This window comes from Bos taurus, chromosome 12, assembly GCF_002263795.3.
Source record: "Bos taurus isolate L1 Dominette 01449 registration number 42190680 breed Hereford chromosome 12, ARS-UCD2.0, whole genome shotgun sequence".
Lineage (NCBI taxonomy): Eukaryota > Metazoa > Chordata > Mammalia > Artiodactyla > Bovidae > Bos > Bos taurus.
The window spans coordinates 75404808-75423249 of NC_037339.1; the positions used below are offsets into that span (position 1 = coordinate 75404808).

Below are 18442 nucleotides of genomic sequence, written 5' to 3' on the forward strand. Positions count from 1 at the left end.
CCAGAGAATTCCTTGACGATGACTCAGCAGACCTCAGCTTCGATCTGAGTGGGAGCCCCAGACTCCCACGACACAGCTCTCTGATAGACGAGATGTTCAGAGGTTCAGGCGGTCACAGTCCCCTGGCCACTCCCTTGTCTCCCAGCAGCAGGAGTTCAAGTCCAAGTCTGAGCTGGGACAGGACCGGGTCTCAAGGCTATGTTTCTGAAAACACACATGACCACAGAGAGAGAGGTGTGGGAGGAGCGAGTTTCCCAAGCCAGGAGCCCCATTATGAAAACGGTTCCCCCAGCTCACAAAGGCCATACTTAAAGAATCTGAGATATAACAAGTCAGAGACAGATCCACTCATTCTTAGCCAGGTAGCCTCAACCTCGGAGGCAATGGATATGCCTGATGGCCTTGGAAAGGGAGGCCTGGCTGGTTCAGGAGGTAGAATGCTAGCTAATGGTACACCTCTCATGGGTCCAGCCTCAAGGATGGCGCGGTCAGTGGGTACCACTGGCAAGGCACCTCTGCAAATGACCGAGGGCTCCACCAGCAGTGGAAGTGAATCCAGCGATTCAGATTCTGAAATGGTGAACCCTCTGAGCCAGCCCCTGGTGTTTGGCAACCCAGCCGTGCTGAGCTCCCCCTCCAGGGTGAGGACAAAGAAGTCCTTGGGTGGCCTGCCTCTGAACCAGGAGAGAGAGGAGGATGAATGAGGAGACAAGAGGACCAGTCCCCAAAGGTTGGAAACCTGGAGTCCAGGGTTTCCCTGGGGAGGATGAGTCCTAGCGGCTTGTTAATTTGTAATTGACATTTGTCACAGGGAGTTTTGGGCAGACGGGTTTGGATAGGCCATGCCTGACTTCTCAAATCTTTCAGACTAACAACTAAACGTATCATGACAAGTTTCTCTGATTATACCAAGAGCTTGTTTCTCTTTCTGGTTGAAGGTGAGGAAGAAATACTATTATGAATCTGATCCTGTGTTTAGTGTGTCTTATTTACATGGAAATTTTCTACGTATGTTCAATCATGTACACAGATCATTCTCCCATTTGGTTGAGTGTTGGGACTAAAGTGTCACTGAGGTCCCAGGAAGGGTGCAGGCTTTACTTTGAACCCCTTCTTTAAAAGAAGGACTGCTTTGCTATGCCTCATAAAGTGAGGAATTGACAAAATTCAAGGCCCAGTGTAAGTTGGTTGCTTGCTGAGGTGAAGCGTGATTGAAATCTTAGTGAAGACTAATCAATATTTAAATCAGAAGCTTGTGGAATTCTTTCTCTCCTTTGCAGACTTCCGATGAAATGATATAAATCCTCATGAACTATAATTGGCGTGGGATTGCTGGTTTGGTTTGGGCAAATGTTAGTGATGCTTGAAGAAGCTGTAACTGGCTGTCAGAACCTCTTGGTGAAGCACAGAGATGCTTTGGAGTGATGACACAGGAGAAAGTAAGATCTCGAAGGGTGCATGCTATCGTCACCAAGAAGTTAGCAAACTCGGTGTCTGCCTTTGAATAGTGCACTCGGCTGAGAAGGACTGTTTCCCAGTCTCATGGCCTTTGGTTGATTTTTATGCATATTCTTAACATTCACACTCTCAGGAACAGTGTCTTCTCCCCGGATCAGTGACTTTGGGCTGTTTCTCTGTGCAGGAAAAAAAAGAAAGCGGAAGTATTGAGAGGTTTGGTTTCTTTTTAAATCGTCCCGCCTGTACCAGTGCCTTCCACCGAGTATTCTGCATTTCAGATGGAAGGTGGTTTGAACTTGCATTGCTTCTCAGCCTTAGCGGCACTTTGGAATCACCTGAGACATTTTTAAAATGGTTGCTGCCTGAGCCCTGACCTTAGAAATTGAGATATAATGGGTCTGGAGTGCCTCTTGGGCTCCCCAGATGGCTCTGCTAGGCAGCCAGGGTCATCTCTCGGCCAGATGCTATTGCCTTCTAGAACCTAGTGGAATGTGATGAGAGGGTTAGCTGAAATGTTGGCTTGCTTGCCGAATAAGAAAAGCATTACAAATGAAATGTTTTTGGGTATTTTGGTACTTTGCCTGCTCTTTGGTACTTTTCAGTCTTTGGTACTTTTTAAAAAAAAAAAAAAAAAGATAAATTGTAGAACAAAAATTATAGATCCTAAGTAACTACAAAACTGTTGGAAAGAGTTGTAACAGTGATCCATCCCTGGGGTGCCACCTTGCCAGTGGCCTTATAAAAACTCATCATGTGGCTTTGTCATGAGGAAAAGCTAACTAAGCGTGTTTAGGAAACTGAGTAGAATTTGGCAGCAGCGTTGAACAAGCAAAAATATTGACAGACCCTGTGGTTCACATGTGACTGTCCACATGAATGTCAAGACATTGGTTTTAAAGATTCTGAAAACTTAATCCATTTTTATACACACTTTGGCTTCATCTTCCTAGTCATTTGATTCAGTGCATGATTGATGAATCAAATTGATTACTGGAAAGCTTGAAAGATGTTCATTGAAGTAGTCTCTTCATGTCTTGCTTTAGATTTACATATTTAACAGAGTCGCAGAATTTTAAAACCAGAAGGGACCTTAGAGGTCACCTAAGTTAAACCTTCATTTATTGTTAAGAAACCTTGTTCTGATGAAGGTAAGAGACTTCATGTTGTCCTACAGCTATTGCATGACAAAGCTAAAACCAGAGCCTTGGCCTCTAGACTTCAGTGTGTTACTCTTTGTGGTATCTTAATGTACTAGGAACTTTTGGATTCAATATTTTATTTTTTGACATTCTTGTGTGGATTAATAATTAAAATCATGAAGACTAGGAATCAGGTAGCCTTAGGTTGTTGAGTCCATACTAGGTAAGATGAACTTCTGCTTTTTATTTTGTGGGGTTTTTGCAGTTTATATCCCAATTTTGCTTTTCCTGTTTTGAACTTAGAAAAAGATGTCAACTTGCTATATAAAAAGTAGTCAAATGTGAGTTAAACAGAGTCACATTTGGAATCTGTGGTTTATTTGTGAAGGTGGTTTGCCCAAATGAGTTTTGTTTTTACCTCTAATCATATAGCAGTCTGATCATGAAATATGGAGGAGCAAAAGGTTTGAACTTACCCGGCTTAGAATGTGAATCATCAGATGTAAATCCCAGAGCAAAACATATCCCACTGATTATCTTGTTGTGCTTTGGCCTAGAAGAAGTAGGCTTTTATCTAAAGTGTTTTCAAAAGCAACTGATCAACAGTGGTGTACGCAGTTCTGTGTTGACAAGATTTCCCACTTTTAGGGTCACTGGGAGAGTTTTTCTCAGGTTGGTTTTGTACCAGCCAAACAACCCAGTTTCTGCTTCTCCGCCAGTCTTTGTGAGAGTGGAAATTTTGCTGTGGTTCATGGTGCTTAGAGGAAAAGAGGGGCACAGGTGTGGGGTATAGTTTGTTCAAAAGTCACATGTTCTGAAGTGCTCAGAATATTAACTTGTTCCTCTGGGAGAGCTTGCCTGCACTGCGGGGGGAGTCAGCCTAAGCGTTCTGTGAGCCGGGCGGTAGAGCCAGTTCACTGAGGTGAGGTTGTCCGGGAAAGCCAACAGCCTCCACCCTCCCACCTTCCATGCTCCCTGCCTGTAGTGAGACTGGTCCCCAAGCCCTTCCCTGGCCTTTGCAATCTCCCTGTGTGGTCTGTGAAGGGCAGGCACATCCATGAAGTTGAACTGAGTGCAGGGAGGTCAGAGATGGGCCTGAGTATAAACAGAATGGGCAGCAGAGATGACAGACAGTGAATTCTTTCAAATTTCCAAAGGGTTTCCCAAGACCTGTCCACCAGTTTTTCTAAGGCAGTAGCTAGTGGAGGGGGTTGCCTGCACCAGCAAGGAAGCCAGGTCTTCAAGTTGTGGCTGCTGTATGCAATGATGTCTTCTTAAGGCCTTGGATGGAAAACAAGCCAGATATAGAAGCAGGAATGTTCAAGCCACTCAGGGCTACTCCAATGGCCTCCCTGCATTAATATCTTTTGCTCGGTAATATTTCAAAATATGTAAATTATAGACCCTTTTGCAGTAGATACTTTGTTGTTGCTCATTCAGGGCAAGATAAAAATGCAAGAAATGCTCTTAGCATAAAGAAATGCACTTAATGAGTTCCAGAACTCAACTACCGGTTGCCCCGGCTCCTTTACCAGTCATCTGTATGCCATTGACGACATTTTATTAGACAGGCATTTAATTAAAGAACGTCTGTTGGCCAGATTCTTCCCTGCGTGTGTGACTCATTTGGAAACTTCTCACGGATTTATCTCACCAAGTTGTGCTGCTGTGGCCTGCACTTACAATGTGAGTAATTCCCACTTGAGTCTTCAGAACCGCTTTGAAGATTCAAACCAAGCAATGTGATTTTTTTTTTTTTTTTTTTGTAAAACCAAAATATAACATGAGCCTCTTGAAATTTCCACCAAGTATACGAAACCCAGCCTGTCCACAGTTGAATCAGAAAGCCCACTTGCATCTTAGCTCTCAAATCAGTTTGACTGTGTTGTCAAGCAGTTTCTAAAAGAAGAGACAATTAAAATATTAAGATGCCATTTTTAATTTTGTTAAAACTGGTGAACATGCATATCAGCTTCCCTTTTTCCTGTCTTTAACCGGTGTGCCTATGTTTTTAGTCAACTTTTTCCACTTAAAATGCTATTCCTACTTCAGCACAGTATGTTGCTGTTGTTCAGTCGCTCAGTTGTGTCCGACTCTTTGTGACCCCATGGACTGCAGCACGCCGGGCTTCCCTGTCCTTCATTATCTCCCTCGGTTTGCTCACACTCATGTCCATTGAGTTGGTGGTACCATCCAACCATCTCATCCTCTGTCACTGCCTTCCCGTCTTGCTCTCAACCTTTCCCAGCATCAGGGTCTTTTCCATTGAGTTGGCTCTTCACATCAGGAGGCCAAGCTATTGGAGCTTCAGCATCAGCCCTTCCAATGAATATTCATGGATTTGGTGCAATTGAAGGCGTTAGTGAGTAACTGGACTACAGGTAGGCCCAGCCTTAAATTAAGAAACTTGGGGTCCTCCTCCTTATTAGGTTTGAGTTTATTTGCTTCTGTTTCGATCACTCTTCTTTGTCTGAGTCCTTATTTTTATTAACCAGAATTTAAAGAGCTCTCTGAGTTGCTTCCCCAAGAAAGGCTCTTTTGTTCTCCATCTTCTCCTTTGTACTGTATAAACATCCATCCTTTGAAGAGCTTAATGACTGTAAGGCTGGCTTTCCTCTAGTTTCCCGGGGATGAAGCTCCAGTTGACTTTAGAAGAACAACATGGATTTGAATAATGCAGGTCCATTTACACTTGGATATTTTTTCCGTAGTAAATAATACTGCACTACCCAATCCAAAGTTGGTTGAATCCGCAGATGCGAAAGTGTACATATATAACACAGAGGGCCAATTCCAAGTTACATGTGAATTTTCTACTGTTCAGAGGGTCTGCACCCCTGGCCCCTGCAGCATTGTTCAAGGGTCAACTCTCTTGCTGCAGATTTTACAAATCAAACTGCAGAAGAATCTTTCAGCGCAACCTCTGCAGTAGAGTACGTTTCTTTTAACCTGGAAGAGGTGGACATTTTGAACTAAACCATTGCCAATAGCTCTCAGATGAGTTTTGCAGTCAGCCGTGTTAGCCAAGCTCACAAGAATGTATGGAAGGAAAGGTGCTAGAGGATGAGCTTCTGCAAGAAAGAAGCGACTCAAGAACTGGACTCTGGTGACGTGTAAAGAGTTCACAGGTGCCGTGTTTTCCTTGTGAGTCTAGTTCCGTCTGTCTCTGTTTAGTTCAGTGAAATGTAACGCAGGGAAATCGTTACACTGTGTATACCTCTCGCACCGGTTGCTGGTTTTTAAATTGAAGCCATGACTTTTGGATCAAAATAAGCATGCCACTTAATGTGGCAGCCTTTTTAAAAATAAAGAAATCATCATCATCATGAAAAGCAAAAATACCCATGATTTGGCCTAGTATCTTAGACATCAAAGATCAAAAGTGGCCTGATTTCCACCTGTTTGGACACATACTTGGAAAAGGACTATTACTGTTTCCTGGGAAACTTAGGGATTTTGAGTATTTCCTCTATGCATGGAAGTTGCAAATGCTGATTTATATGTCATAGATGTATCTGAGAGGAGGTGAGTTGAATCTTGTGGAAACAAAAAAAAGGTCTTGCTTCATAAAATTCACACACATCACTCCAGTAAACATAGACGAACCCTCCAACATGGGGAACTTTTTTTTTTTTCTTTTCCCATGAAAGCAGTTAAAACCCTGGCGGAACCTGGGGTAGAATGAGAAAATCTTCTTTTCCTAAAAGCTTTAAAAATCAAAGAGACCCTGATTTGTTCAGGATCGTTTCCGTATGGACGGACTAAACAATGCAGACATCACAGCTTAGCCTGAAAACAGCCTTTGGCAACCTTCTTGGCCTCTGGTGTTTAGTTATAACCTCTGGTAGAAGACAGCTCCTTGGCATCTTCGTGTGGGTGCTAGCTCAGATTACCCTGATACATCTGGGGGTGGTTTTACATTTGAAAGTAGGGAGGATTAAAATCTCATAGCAGTTGACATGGATTATCCGATCTAAGGGTATACTCGAGAGCCGGTGTGGAAGGTTAGCTAGCTCCTAGGCAGATACTGTTGATGTAAACATGGAAATGGTCCTAGGAATTGCGTGAGCTTGCTGCTAGGGGCCAAGTGCAAAGACTTCAGGCTATTGAAGAGTAGTAGTTAGAAATCACTGCCGAGTGCAACGTAAACCAAATAGTAAGGAGAGAGGATCAGTGTGTGTGTGTGTGTGTGTGTGTGTGTGTGTGGTTGTGTGTGTGTGTGTGTGGTTGTGTGTGTGGTTGTGTGTGTGTGTGGTAGAAAAGCATTGAAAGAGGTGGAGGTGTTAGTTTGAGAGTTTGGAAGCAATGCTTTTCCTTTATTATAAACTGGGGTTTTTGACGGCCTCTCAAATAGGAAATAATAGAGGGATCATTTTGGAACCTGTGATGGGCCTGTAATTTTCACAGATGACCTTTCTGGCTCATGAAACTAGGCCAGCAATTGCTTTTTCCTGGGCCTGGAAGTTCCTTTGTAAGAAAGCAAGCATTTGTCACTCTGCCCACAGTGGTTTATAGAAAGACCAAAGACAAGCCTTCCCTAGTTGAGGACACACCCCCTCTGCCGTCTACACTCGCACCTGAATGGCCAGTGGATTCAGTCCCTTGCCCTCACCTCCTTTCTGCCTGGAAAGTTGCCATGAAAACCTAACTAACCCCATCTCACAAGCTTGGCCTTTATTATTAACCCAATTCCCTTCTGTTCTTTCTGTGTGCATATGTAATTTATTAAAAATTGCTAATACACTAAATTAATTTTACAATAGACAAGGCTGGGGACTTCATTCTCATTTTTGTCATTTGTTTAATCGAGTTGAGAAGACATTTTTCTGTCGTGCCATGGTATGCCCTGGATGGTCAGCATGTACCTACCTAAAAGAAAGCTTTATTTTTTTCCCCAATGTTCTGTCTTTATCCTCGGAGCACGGTGTACCTTCTGTTCCCTGCATTGTTGGAGCACTGTCTGACGTCTTTTTTTTTTTTTTAACATGACTGAATACCAATTTGTACTTGGAATACCTGTTTCTTCTAGAATACAGTGATCCTGCTCACTAAACATCAAGCTTTACCGTGGAGACATCCCGAGCGGTCTTGCTCGGTGGTACCGTATTTCACTAAAGGTGGGGAAATCGAAGATGAACAGGACGGACTTCGTTTTCCTGACTTCGTCTTCTCCAGGCCTGCCTTTCATACTGTGTGGGGTGGCCTTTGGAAGTGAGCAGGATCTCTGTAGTGCGGGGGCATGGCAGGGCTCATGGAAACAGAGAGCATCTGTGAAGGAGCTTACATAGGGGAGCTCAGACAGCTAGCCAAAAGATAGGCTTCCTATTGTTCAGTGGGAGCATCTATTCCAATAGGCTTCCCAGGTGGCACTAGTGGTAAAGAATCCACCTGCAGTGCAGGAGACTCAAGAGGCGTGGGTTTGATCCCTGGGTCTGGAAGATCCCTTGGAGGAGGAAACGGCAACCACTCCAGTATTCTTGCCTGGAAAAGAGTCTCATGGACAGAGGAGCCTGGTGGACTACAATCCATGGGGTCACAAAGAGTCGAACACGACTGAGCAGCTAAGCACACATGCACATCTCTATTCCAAAGGGACTGGCAAACTTTATATAGCTTATAAGAGTTTAGCTGTGTGTTTTGTTAGGGAATCGGGTAGGTAGAAATGTAGAGAAAACTTGGTGATTCCGCCCTAGTTGGCGTCTTGTGGCCAATGAGCTGTTCTGAGTAATGGTTTGCTATCTACCCAGAATGTAGGCTCTCACAGATACTGTCTGATTCCATCTTCTCGCCATGGCTGAGCACAGTATCTCACTAAAGCATGGGTTTACTCCACTGGGATGGTAGCTGGTTTCTCCAGTAACAGTGAACTCGGTGATTCTTTAAGCAGAGAAGGCCAAACTCATGTCATGGTGTATGCACGGGATTAATAGCTCTTGTCAATCTCACCCAAAAGAGGGTTGTACTTGACCTAACAGGTATCTTGCTGTAAAAACTGTAAATTGTAACTGTTCTTTGCTACTGATGGCTGAAGCTTTGTTCTAAGTACCAGATGGTGTTTTTCACTGGTTCAAAGCACCGTGTACCCCAGCCCAGCCACTGTGACCCCTGCCACTGCCATATTCTCCCATTAGCAGCATTTCTCTCTATTTTTCTGCAACTTGCACCACTGTTGCTTCTCTGAATTGCTTCACGATGAACAGTAACGCTGATGTTTGGCTGCTTGTAAAACTTTTCTTCAAGGAACTTGGTCTAAGAAGCACGTACATTTCCCACAACAACCTAAGCTGTCAAGAAGAAGGCAACCCTGCTATGATTGGTAATCCTGTAATCTGGTTTTTCTTATGGAATCTTGTAATTTCAATGAAATACTGTCAGCCCTTTTTCCCCCTCACATATTCCATTGGGGTGGGATCCAGCTTCGTTATCAGACTAGAATGAATCATGCTTGTTCTGGAAACTAGCCATGAATCAATACAATACTGCCCTTTTTTTTTTTTTTTTTTTTGATAACTGGCTTTCAAATGCAGCCATCTCCAAAGAAACTTTGTCTTCTCTTTTAGAGGGAGACTCTGGATTTAGAAAGAGCCTTTTTAAAAATAAATGAAAACCTGCATCTGTAATGTATTTTCTACATGTGCCTTTGAAGCACGTCGTGGGTACATAGAGATACAATCTCCTATATCTTAGAACCAAATAACAGAAGACAAGTAATGTTGGAAGAATAACATTTAGAAGCTTGCCAAATGTGTAACTCTGGGGGAAATACTGAGGAACCTACATGGGTATTTTTTTAATCATTGTACTCTCTAAATTTTGGAAAGAGGATTTGAGAAAGCCATCGACGGTGTTGTTTTCATCAGGATTCTTGATCTCAGATATTTTTGTATTTCACACACCTGTGGATTACTGTTTTCAAGTTGTCAGGTTTTCTCATTCACTCCTTAACAGGAAAAATAACACTTACCTAATTAAAAGCGAGGATTCCCAATTTATTGGCTAATTTAAAACAGGGCAGGTACAACCACGTGTTCGAAATGCCATTTTTTTATGACTCGAAAAACAGAAAATTCTCTTTTCCCAGGCTGTGTGAGTTGGCTCTTAAGCCTTTAATAGAGTCGGAGGAAGAGATGGCTATCTGGTGGCTTGTGCCTAGTCCCAGAAGGGGAAGGAGGGTGCGAGTCTGGCTTGTTGACCATAAACTGTGATCCTGCTGTTTATGTGCCTCTGCCGCAGAGTTGGTGGAGAGACGCCCCAGTGTGGGTGAGGCTGCAAACCCAGCTCCCCGTGTGCAGCCAGAGAGAAGAATTACGAATGTATTTTACATTAAAGTGATAAGCCATTTTCCAGGCTGGATGATACACTGGAATCCATAAATACTGCAGTGCTAATTTGAAGTTCCATAATTGTCTGTGCCATGAGAATGTGTACATGTAAAAGGGTTTTCAAAAGCAATTACCAGAAATGCCTCCCTCGAGAGTAACATTGGTGAAGGTGTGTTTAGTCCTTGAGAGTGACATAAATTCATCCCGCTGGATACAGCTGAAGGGTAAGGGAGGGGTGTCAGGAAGTTATCTGGTACAGGTAAGGGACCTGAAGGTTATAAACCAGAAATGTAACTGAATACTAAAAACATGTAGGGTGATTTCTAAAAATAGGGGAAATTTTTTTTTTTTTTTAAGAATCAAAAGCTTCCAGATTTTCAAGGTATAACTGATCTTTTTCTAATCTCTTCATACTCCTTTCTACCCATTGCCTTAATAACCAGGTGCTTTTCTCAGATGACACCCCCTCCAGTTATTTACCTAGAGCCCCTTGCTGAAAGAAGTTCCTTTGTGTCAGTGAAGGAGATGTATAACCTTGTGTCAAGGAGGAAAATGATACAATCCCCGGGCATTAATATGTTCAGGGGTACCAGTGCCTGCCAGTCGCCATTTCTCCTCAGCGTGCAGGGCTGCGCCTTCAAGGCAGATGACAGGCTGTGTGATGAGAGCAGGCTTTATGAAGCTGCAGAAATCTGGCAAACTCATTTTATCTAACACCGCCATGTTTGCTTGCCCCCCCCCCCTTTTTTTTTTTAGAATGGACTACTTCAGTGAAAATTGGTTACATGTAGCTCTGATAACTGTGACCTCAGACATTGACGTTTGGGTCACAGGTCCTCACTGTGGACCAAGGGCAGGCCCCTTGTGGACATCAGTTTGTACAGACCCTTGCCACACACTGGCTCATAGTCGAAAGAGAATTTTAATTACTCATCAAGCTGCCAAATTCTACTAATGACTCCCGTCCGCATATTCCACTGGCTGCTGAATGGTAAATGAGCCTACCTGCTTATGTTTGCAACCCTGTCATCCTTGAATTTGCAAAGCCTTGAGGAGTTTCTCTTGCAAGGGGAGGAAAGAGGCTATTCTTCACGGATGTGGCTCAGATTGGTAAAATCCAGCTTCAGAGTTTTGGATCCTTCCCCTCGTTAGCATTGCAGATAGATTTCTAGAACAGGCTGCTTGGTATTTATTGATTTCTTGGTCTTAGTGTCATCGCCTTGGCTTTCTTGGGCCCCATGATCAGACACAAAGCCAGCTGAAGTAACCTCTCTGGAAATGGACTTTGTCTACTGTAATTTGGTCCTCCTCCAGAGTTGTGTATTGCACGTGTAATGTTGGTGACACACGCATCTTTAGGCCACATGATAAGTGAAAATGTAGCTGAACCCAGAACTCTAGGACTCTAGAACTCCCCAACTCTACCTAGGAACCCAGTTACCATCAGGCTCACTCTCAGTGAGTGCCCCACTTTCTGATTCCTGTCTCCAGTGTGGTCCAATGGGGAGCCTTCTAGATAGCTGTCTTCTCTGCCACATGTCCTGCCTTCGTGGCAGCGTGGCACCTCTCCAAGAGCCCTCATCTGTTAGATTGTCCTTCCTGCCCACTGGGTCTACAAACCGAAGCGTCCCCGGGGGAGTTCACAAGGGCGGCAACAACAGCTTTCGACCTTGGAGGGTGGATGTGGTTGCACTCGAGTGTGTTCACCCTCATTCTCTCCCTCGCGATGTGGCAGCTGGTTTTTGATCTGCTGCTGGATGTGGTCCAAGGCTTCCTTGGTACTGTCTCCCCACCCACACTCCTCGTCCACGCTAGCCTTCTAACTGCTTTTTGTTCTTGGCTCCAACTCTTTGAATGACGAGGCAAGTGCTTTTTCTGTCCGCGTCACTGCAGATTCAAGGCCCAGCACGGTCTCACTTAAACTGCCTCACCTGGTCTCACACACTGTGAGAACTGAAGGTAAGCCCCCACATTGTGCCAGATGTGAACAAATAAAAAGTGACTCTCCAGCAGCGACTCACAAATGCATGAAATGTTTCGATCTCCAGACAGACTGCCAGAATTTCTCTTTTTCTAATTCCTCTTTGTAGTGATAACATTTTTCTTTTTGTGATTCTTTTTTTTCTTAAGAGAATAGCATAGTACCTTGAATCAATTACAGTTATGATTGTTGTCACTATTTCTATTTGACAAGTTCAAATTCTCTCAAAATTATTGTACTCAGTTGTGCACTGGTGTCAATAAAATTGACATTTGTGAAGCAATTTCTGGCCTTTTTCTCCGGGTTTTCCTGGGTCTGGTGGTGTGAGAGGGGCGACTGGGTCTTTGTCTAACATCAGGACTTTGTTATAATGATGTTTATGAAAATGCAAGGCATTGAAATGGAGGGTTTGTTTTTTTTTTTTTAATGCAAACTTCTGGAATCTAACTTTTCCTGACATTTTCTGATCTTGTTCTTCAAGGATGATTGTACTGACCAATAGTCAGTGGGCAGGATGTCTGCTTTCTGTTTTTGTGGGCGTGGTGGCTTTTCTCCCCATGCATAGGTGACACAGCTAGCTGGGCGACCTGAGACTGGGTGGGCCTGGTGGGGGTTTCTGCATGATTCATTCATACTGGGGTCACGTTCACGACCCAACTCCAGCAGCTCCATTCGAGGCGGACCTATCTTGTAATGTCCAAGCAAATATGAATGAATCCAGAGAGACAGGATAGAGGTGAAAAAACTGGGGAATTCCCAGAAAACTGCCCTTCACCTCTCTCCCCGAGCTTCTTGATACTGGGCTGAGTAGCCACAACCATGAAACTGGATATTGGAAAATAGAGAAAGCATTCACGTAGTTTTTCTCTATGATGGTAACTGACAGGGCTGCAGGCTACTTAAACTGTGTTCATCCTAATCCTAGTTTCTGCATGAGAATTATAGATCTGTTAGGCCGAAACATTTGAGCTTAGAAGTAGATTTTGAAACATCCCACTTAGTTTCAATAGGTTAAGGTATTGGTACTTGCAAAATTCTGTTGGCAAAGAGTTTTCATGTGCATGTCATCTCATCTGGTTGACTCATAATGGGTAATTATACATTTTACCCAGTTATGCAATTTACATATATCCGGTATCGTTTTCAGAGGAATAACTACCTGTCGTTTTTTGACTCAAAAGGGGGACTTGTGACAATGTGATAACCTCCAGCTTTGCATTTTTAAGTGATCACCTTTGCTATAATTGTGATACTAGTGTTTCTGTCCCAAACAGTGAGAGAGACATGGAGTGCCATCACCAGGTACAACCAGCTTGCTTCTGTTCTTCGTAGAATGGGGAGGTAGCTGCTTTCCCTTTCTTTAGCTGTGACCATTGTTCCAAGACGTAGTCTGTCCTGGGTGTCCCAAGTCCTTTAGTCTTCTATTAGAATAGCACTATTTTCTAGTCATTTTCCACATCTCCTTGTGATATAGACCCTGTGTCTTTCTCGAGTAATTCTTAAGACATTAACGAAGTAGTTAGGAGATGAAGATGCTATTTGCAGATACACAATGCTTTTAAAACTATTGTAATTATGCTCTACGCAGAGTTCTCCAGCTTATCATTAATGATGTAACTGTGGTTCCACTGAATGGTGTCTTAAGGATGAAGGCTGCTGAAACTTAGGGAAAAAAACTAGAAAGTCATGGAGGGCATTTTAAGCGTGCCGTATAGTAATATAGTAGTCTAAGCTTCTAAAGGTTTGAAAAGGTGAAAATTGTAAGTGGAGACTGGGTCCCAGAAGAAATTACTTTTTTTTTTTTTTTAATACTTCTCATCCCAAACAGGCTCCCTGACTGGCAGCCCTCACCTTTCAGAGCTGTCCATCAACTCGCAGGGAGGAACGGCGCCCACCAACGCCATCCTGTCGCCCAACCTGAGCCCTGACACCAAGCAGGCCTCCCCCTTGGTCAGCCCCCTGCTGAATGACCAGGCAGGCCCCCGGGCTGAGGACGAGGACGATGGCCGGAGAAAGGTATGAGGACTGGCAGGCTCTCACCTGTTGATTTTTTGTTTTTTTTTAATTCCAATAATTTGCTCAGTGGTAAAGAATCCACCTGCTAATGCAAAGGACACGAGTTTGATCCCTGATTTGGGAAGATCCCCTGGAGAAGGAAATAGCAACCCACCCTAGTACACTTAGCCTGGGAAATCCCATGGACAGAGGAGCCCGACAGACTATAGTCCATGGAGTCGCAGAGTCGGACACGACTTCATGACAGAACAACAGCGATAAAGTAGAATCATGCAGTGTCTGTGCCTTTGTGATTGGCTTATTTCCTTGAGCAGAACATCGAGGTTTATGCATGTTGTAGCCTGCATCAGAATTTCCTTCTTTTTTAAGGCTGGCTGGTCTTCCGTGGTCTGGAGGGTACCACAGTTTGTGTATCCATCCACCCCCTGATGGACAGTTGAGTTGTTTCCTCCATTTGGCTGTTTTGCCTAATGTTCTGGGAACACTGATGCACAAGTATCTGGTCTCATCTCTGCTTCATGTGTATCCCCAGAGGTGGAATGGGGTGGACTCCTGTGGGAAGTATCTGGTCTCATCTCTGCTTCATGTGTATCCCCAGAGGTGGAATGGGGTGGACTCCTGTAGGAAGTAAGCGGGATGGGCAACAACAGGGGATTGGTTTCCTTTTCCTGACTGTTTAAAGAGAAGCAAAACCAATGGTAGACCTCGCTAAGGCAGTGCCACCCGCCCCCCTAACAGGGACTCTGCCTGCTGCCACCCTGGCCCTTTAGATCAGCCACTTTCATGTTCCCAGGAGCAACGTAACTTCTGCTTCCTAAAAACCAATACCACCAGCCCATGATGCCCAGGACAAAGGCTGCCCTGGTTCTTTTTCATTCATTTCTTGAAGGCTGCATCACTCTGATACTATCCTAATTAATTAGATTTTCAGGCGCCCAGTTTTGAATGAACAGTCTTCAGTGGTAACTGACACACTCACTTGAGTTCTTTCACTGCCGGTAGGATTTACTTGGAAGGAAACATTCCTAGACAATTTTCTCATCATAGAAACTCGTTCTTTATTCTAGTTCCTCTCGCACAAAAAGGAGAATAAGAGTTTATTTAGCCTTGATACCAACCAACCAAAGATCGTAAGTTAGCAATGCATCACTTTGGTTAGGACTTTCTTATAACTAGGACTGTTTTAGAAACTGAGGCTCAAATTATTGTGTCTTTTTTCTTTTTATGAATTTTGCAGAGATTCCCAACTGACAAAGCATACTTCATTGCTAAAGAAGTCTCCACCACTGAGAGGACATATCTGAAGGATCTTGAAGTCATCACTTCGGTATGCGTAGCATTTCCCCTAAAGCGTTAAATTACATAATTTATCTTGACTAAAACTCAGCTTTAGGAGACAAGCTGGATCTAATTAAATATCGGGTTCTCCGACTCCAGTTAAAAGGATTTTAGTCCTGAGTTGTACAAATTAGGCAATAATGGTATGTTTAATTTGGAATATGCCCTAAAAAGGTTTTATAATTGTGATTTTTTAAGTGCAAAGGAAGGAAGTTTCTAAAGTGGAGAAATTTAATGTTAAACGTTTCACTGAATGTACTGCCTGCACTGATGCAGAACTTTGTGTGTTTTGCCTCATATTTTTCTTGAGAGAGACCTCAGAGGTGAAAGGGAAACCTCGTTTTATCTCTGATAATAAATTGAGCCATGTCAGCAAAATCTGCCTCAAAGACTGCCTTTTATCATTTTAATCCGTCTTGTTCAGTCTTAGAAACAAATTCAAAGCATGGTGGCAGATGTCTTTATGACCCTGGATTCTGGAAAGGAGCTAGGCAACTGCAGGTCAATTGGAACGGTCTGGTGTCTGCCTCTAGAGCAGGCGCTCAGCAGTCCTCGTGGGGCCCAGCCCAGCCTTCGCTCGGTGAGATGAGTGGTGAGCGTGCTGGCAGAGGCATCACCTCTTTGGTTCAGCCACCTTTCTGCTCAGCGTCTCAACAAAGGAAGAGCGACAGAAGTTTCTTCAGGACTGAACTGAGGGCGTACGGGGGCATAAATCAGGGGTGACCCAGGAGTTGGCCATAATGGAAGTTTTGATTTGAGTAGCTGCTCACTTCAGAGATTTCTCCTGGCTTCAACAGTACTTGGTAACAAATTTCAGGAGGCGGTAATGCAGAGATGGTCCTTCTTACTCCATCTAATGAAAGGAAGGAAAACAGAAAAGCCTCAAAGCCCTTGATGCTCTTGAAATCCTACAGACGCGGCAGGAGAGCCCTTATGTCTCCAAGCGTGGTGGGCTGTACCTCCGAAGAGCTGCAGACCTTGGTTCTTCACCTCTATGCCTCTAAATGCACCCTCTTTTTTATTCCCAGTGGTTTCAGAGCACAGTGAGCAAAGAGGACTCCATGCCCGAAACCTTGAAAAGTCTCATATTCCCGAATTTTGAACCTTTGCACAAATTTCATACAAATTTTCTCAAGGAAATTGAGCAACGACTTGCCCTGTGGTGAGTACAATTCTGGCTGACCGTTCTGCCTCATCCCCACCACCCTCCTCTTTCTTTCTCTATTTCTCATTTTATTTTTATGTTGTTCCGATAATGAAATGAATCCCACAGAATACAGTCATGTCTTCTGGAAGGTTGATGAGAATTATAAAGAGTAGAGGCAGAAGAGGAACGTTTAGTGTGTTGGTAATATTTTACTGGTGCTTGCTTTATAGCCATTTAAGTATCATCCGTCTCACGCTGTTCTCAGTGTAATATTTCACAGTGTTTATAAAGAGTGCTTTGAAAAATAGACCCCGTAGGGACTTCCCTGGCAGTCTTTTAGTTAAGACTCCACACTTCTACTGCAGGGGGCAAGAGTCTGATCCTAGTTGGGGAACTAAGATCCCACCTGCTGTGTGGTATGGCCAAAAAAAAAAACAGAACCCCGTACCCCACACATGCATACATTTTTACCTTGATTCCCACTACTAAGAATTTATCTTAAGGTTGCTCTCTAATATGTGAAATGACAAATGGCAATGATATCCATGACAGAATTAAAAGATTGGAACTGACCTAAATACTCAGGAAGAGCAGGCTGGATAAAAATATTAAGTCTGTTTTATTAAGTACCATATAAAATATTAATCTCTGGATGCAAAACATCAGGAGAAATCGTCTGTACCGTGGAATGCAAAGTCCCTTGGCCCAAAATGGAAACTTCTGCAGAAAATTCTTACGGGTTTTTTTTTTTTTAAAGACATCTATAGACACATGAGGAATTGACTATCTAGTAAGCATGCGTCTGAAAAATGCCAGGAGATAATAGCAGAGGCTTTCTATCCACTGCATACTGTGTCCATCCTCACTACAGGTGAGAGTTTGGTTCAAGGTGTTCTCAGGGGTGTTTTAGTGACTGTAGCCGGAGACCTGGATGAGGTGGTCCCACCCTGGGGGATTCCAAGTAGGGCATCCGGGCACTGGTTAACAGGCTCACAGAGCTACTCCCTGTGCTGTGAAGCAAATGTGCTCAGATATCCAACTTTGTATGTTTCTTATACCTGGAGAGAATTCAGTGCACCTTTCTTTGCTGTGATAGAAGGAAGTGGGAGGCTTTACTCACGTGCCCCAGGCAGGAGAGCTCAGCTTGGACTGAGGAAGAACAGGTATAAAAATCAGCTCCACTGGAGATGACAAGAGACTGAAAGTGCCAGTTTAGACTCTTACTCTCAATTGGTGCTATGAATATAAAAGAAATACCACTTTTAGAAATTTTTTAAAAATGCTCTGTAGCATCTAACTCTATGTTCCCAAAAGTGACTGGGAAGCTTTCAGTTGTGTTCTGCCATGTTGCCTCCTCAAGTCATGCAGAGTTGAGTGATGCTTTGGTAGTGAAGCTGAAGACATTCTAGCTCTGGAGAAACCAATCCAGCAGTTCATTTTCTGGCCAGTGAGATGCGTGTTCATACAGACGTCCTGTAAGCTCAGAGCATCTTGAGATGTGTCATACGGCAGTTTGGTCCACATAGCAGTCGATTTAAATAAGGTTGGGGAGGTCACACACAGGAGCTGTCCTCAGTTGGCAGTGCCCTGGCAGCCCAGTGTGGCAGCTTCAGCTCACTCGCTGCCACTGGCAGAACAGTAGTTGCCTCGGTTCTTGTCCCCTCATGGGAAAGAATTCAGACAAGAGGCGTAGAGCAGTTTTCAGCAGCAAGACTTTTATTAAGCAAAGTGAAAGTATGCTCCTGAGAAAACAAGAGTGTGAGCTGTCTGGAAACCAGAGCAGTCCCACAGTGGGGGTGTGTGTGTGTGCTCAGTCATGTCTGACTCTTGGCGATCCCAAGGACTGTGGCCCTCCAGGCTCCTCTGTCCATGGGAATTCCTAGAAAAGAATGCTGGAGTGGGTTGCCATGCCCTCCTCCAGGGATCTTCCCCACCTAGGGATGGACCCCACGTCTTCTGCCCTGGCAGGCAGATTCTTTACCACTGCACCTCCTGAGAAGCCTACGATGGGGGTAGGGTTGGGTTTTTAGCTTAGTGGTCC

General features: G+C 43.9%; 1 protein-coding gene across 3 annotated transcripts in view; it reads left to right on the forward strand.

Moving 5' to 3' along the window:
• Positions 1 to 18442, forward strand: part of FARP1 (FERM, ARH/RhoGEF and pleckstrin domain protein 1) — a 309098-nt gene that overhangs the window by 255160 nt on the left and 35496 nt on the right. For all 3 annotated transcript variants that reach the window (XM_059892059.1, XM_005213945.5, NM_001192712.2), the window contains 3 exons: positions 13729 to 13916; positions 15154 to 15243; positions 16283 to 16416. In XM_059892059.1, coding sequence (XP_059748042.1) covers positions 13729 to 13916; positions 15154 to 15243; positions 16283 to 16416 — 412 coding nt within the window. The remainder of the gene's footprint in view (positions 1 to 13728; positions 13917 to 15153; positions 15244 to 16282; positions 16417 to 18442) is intronic.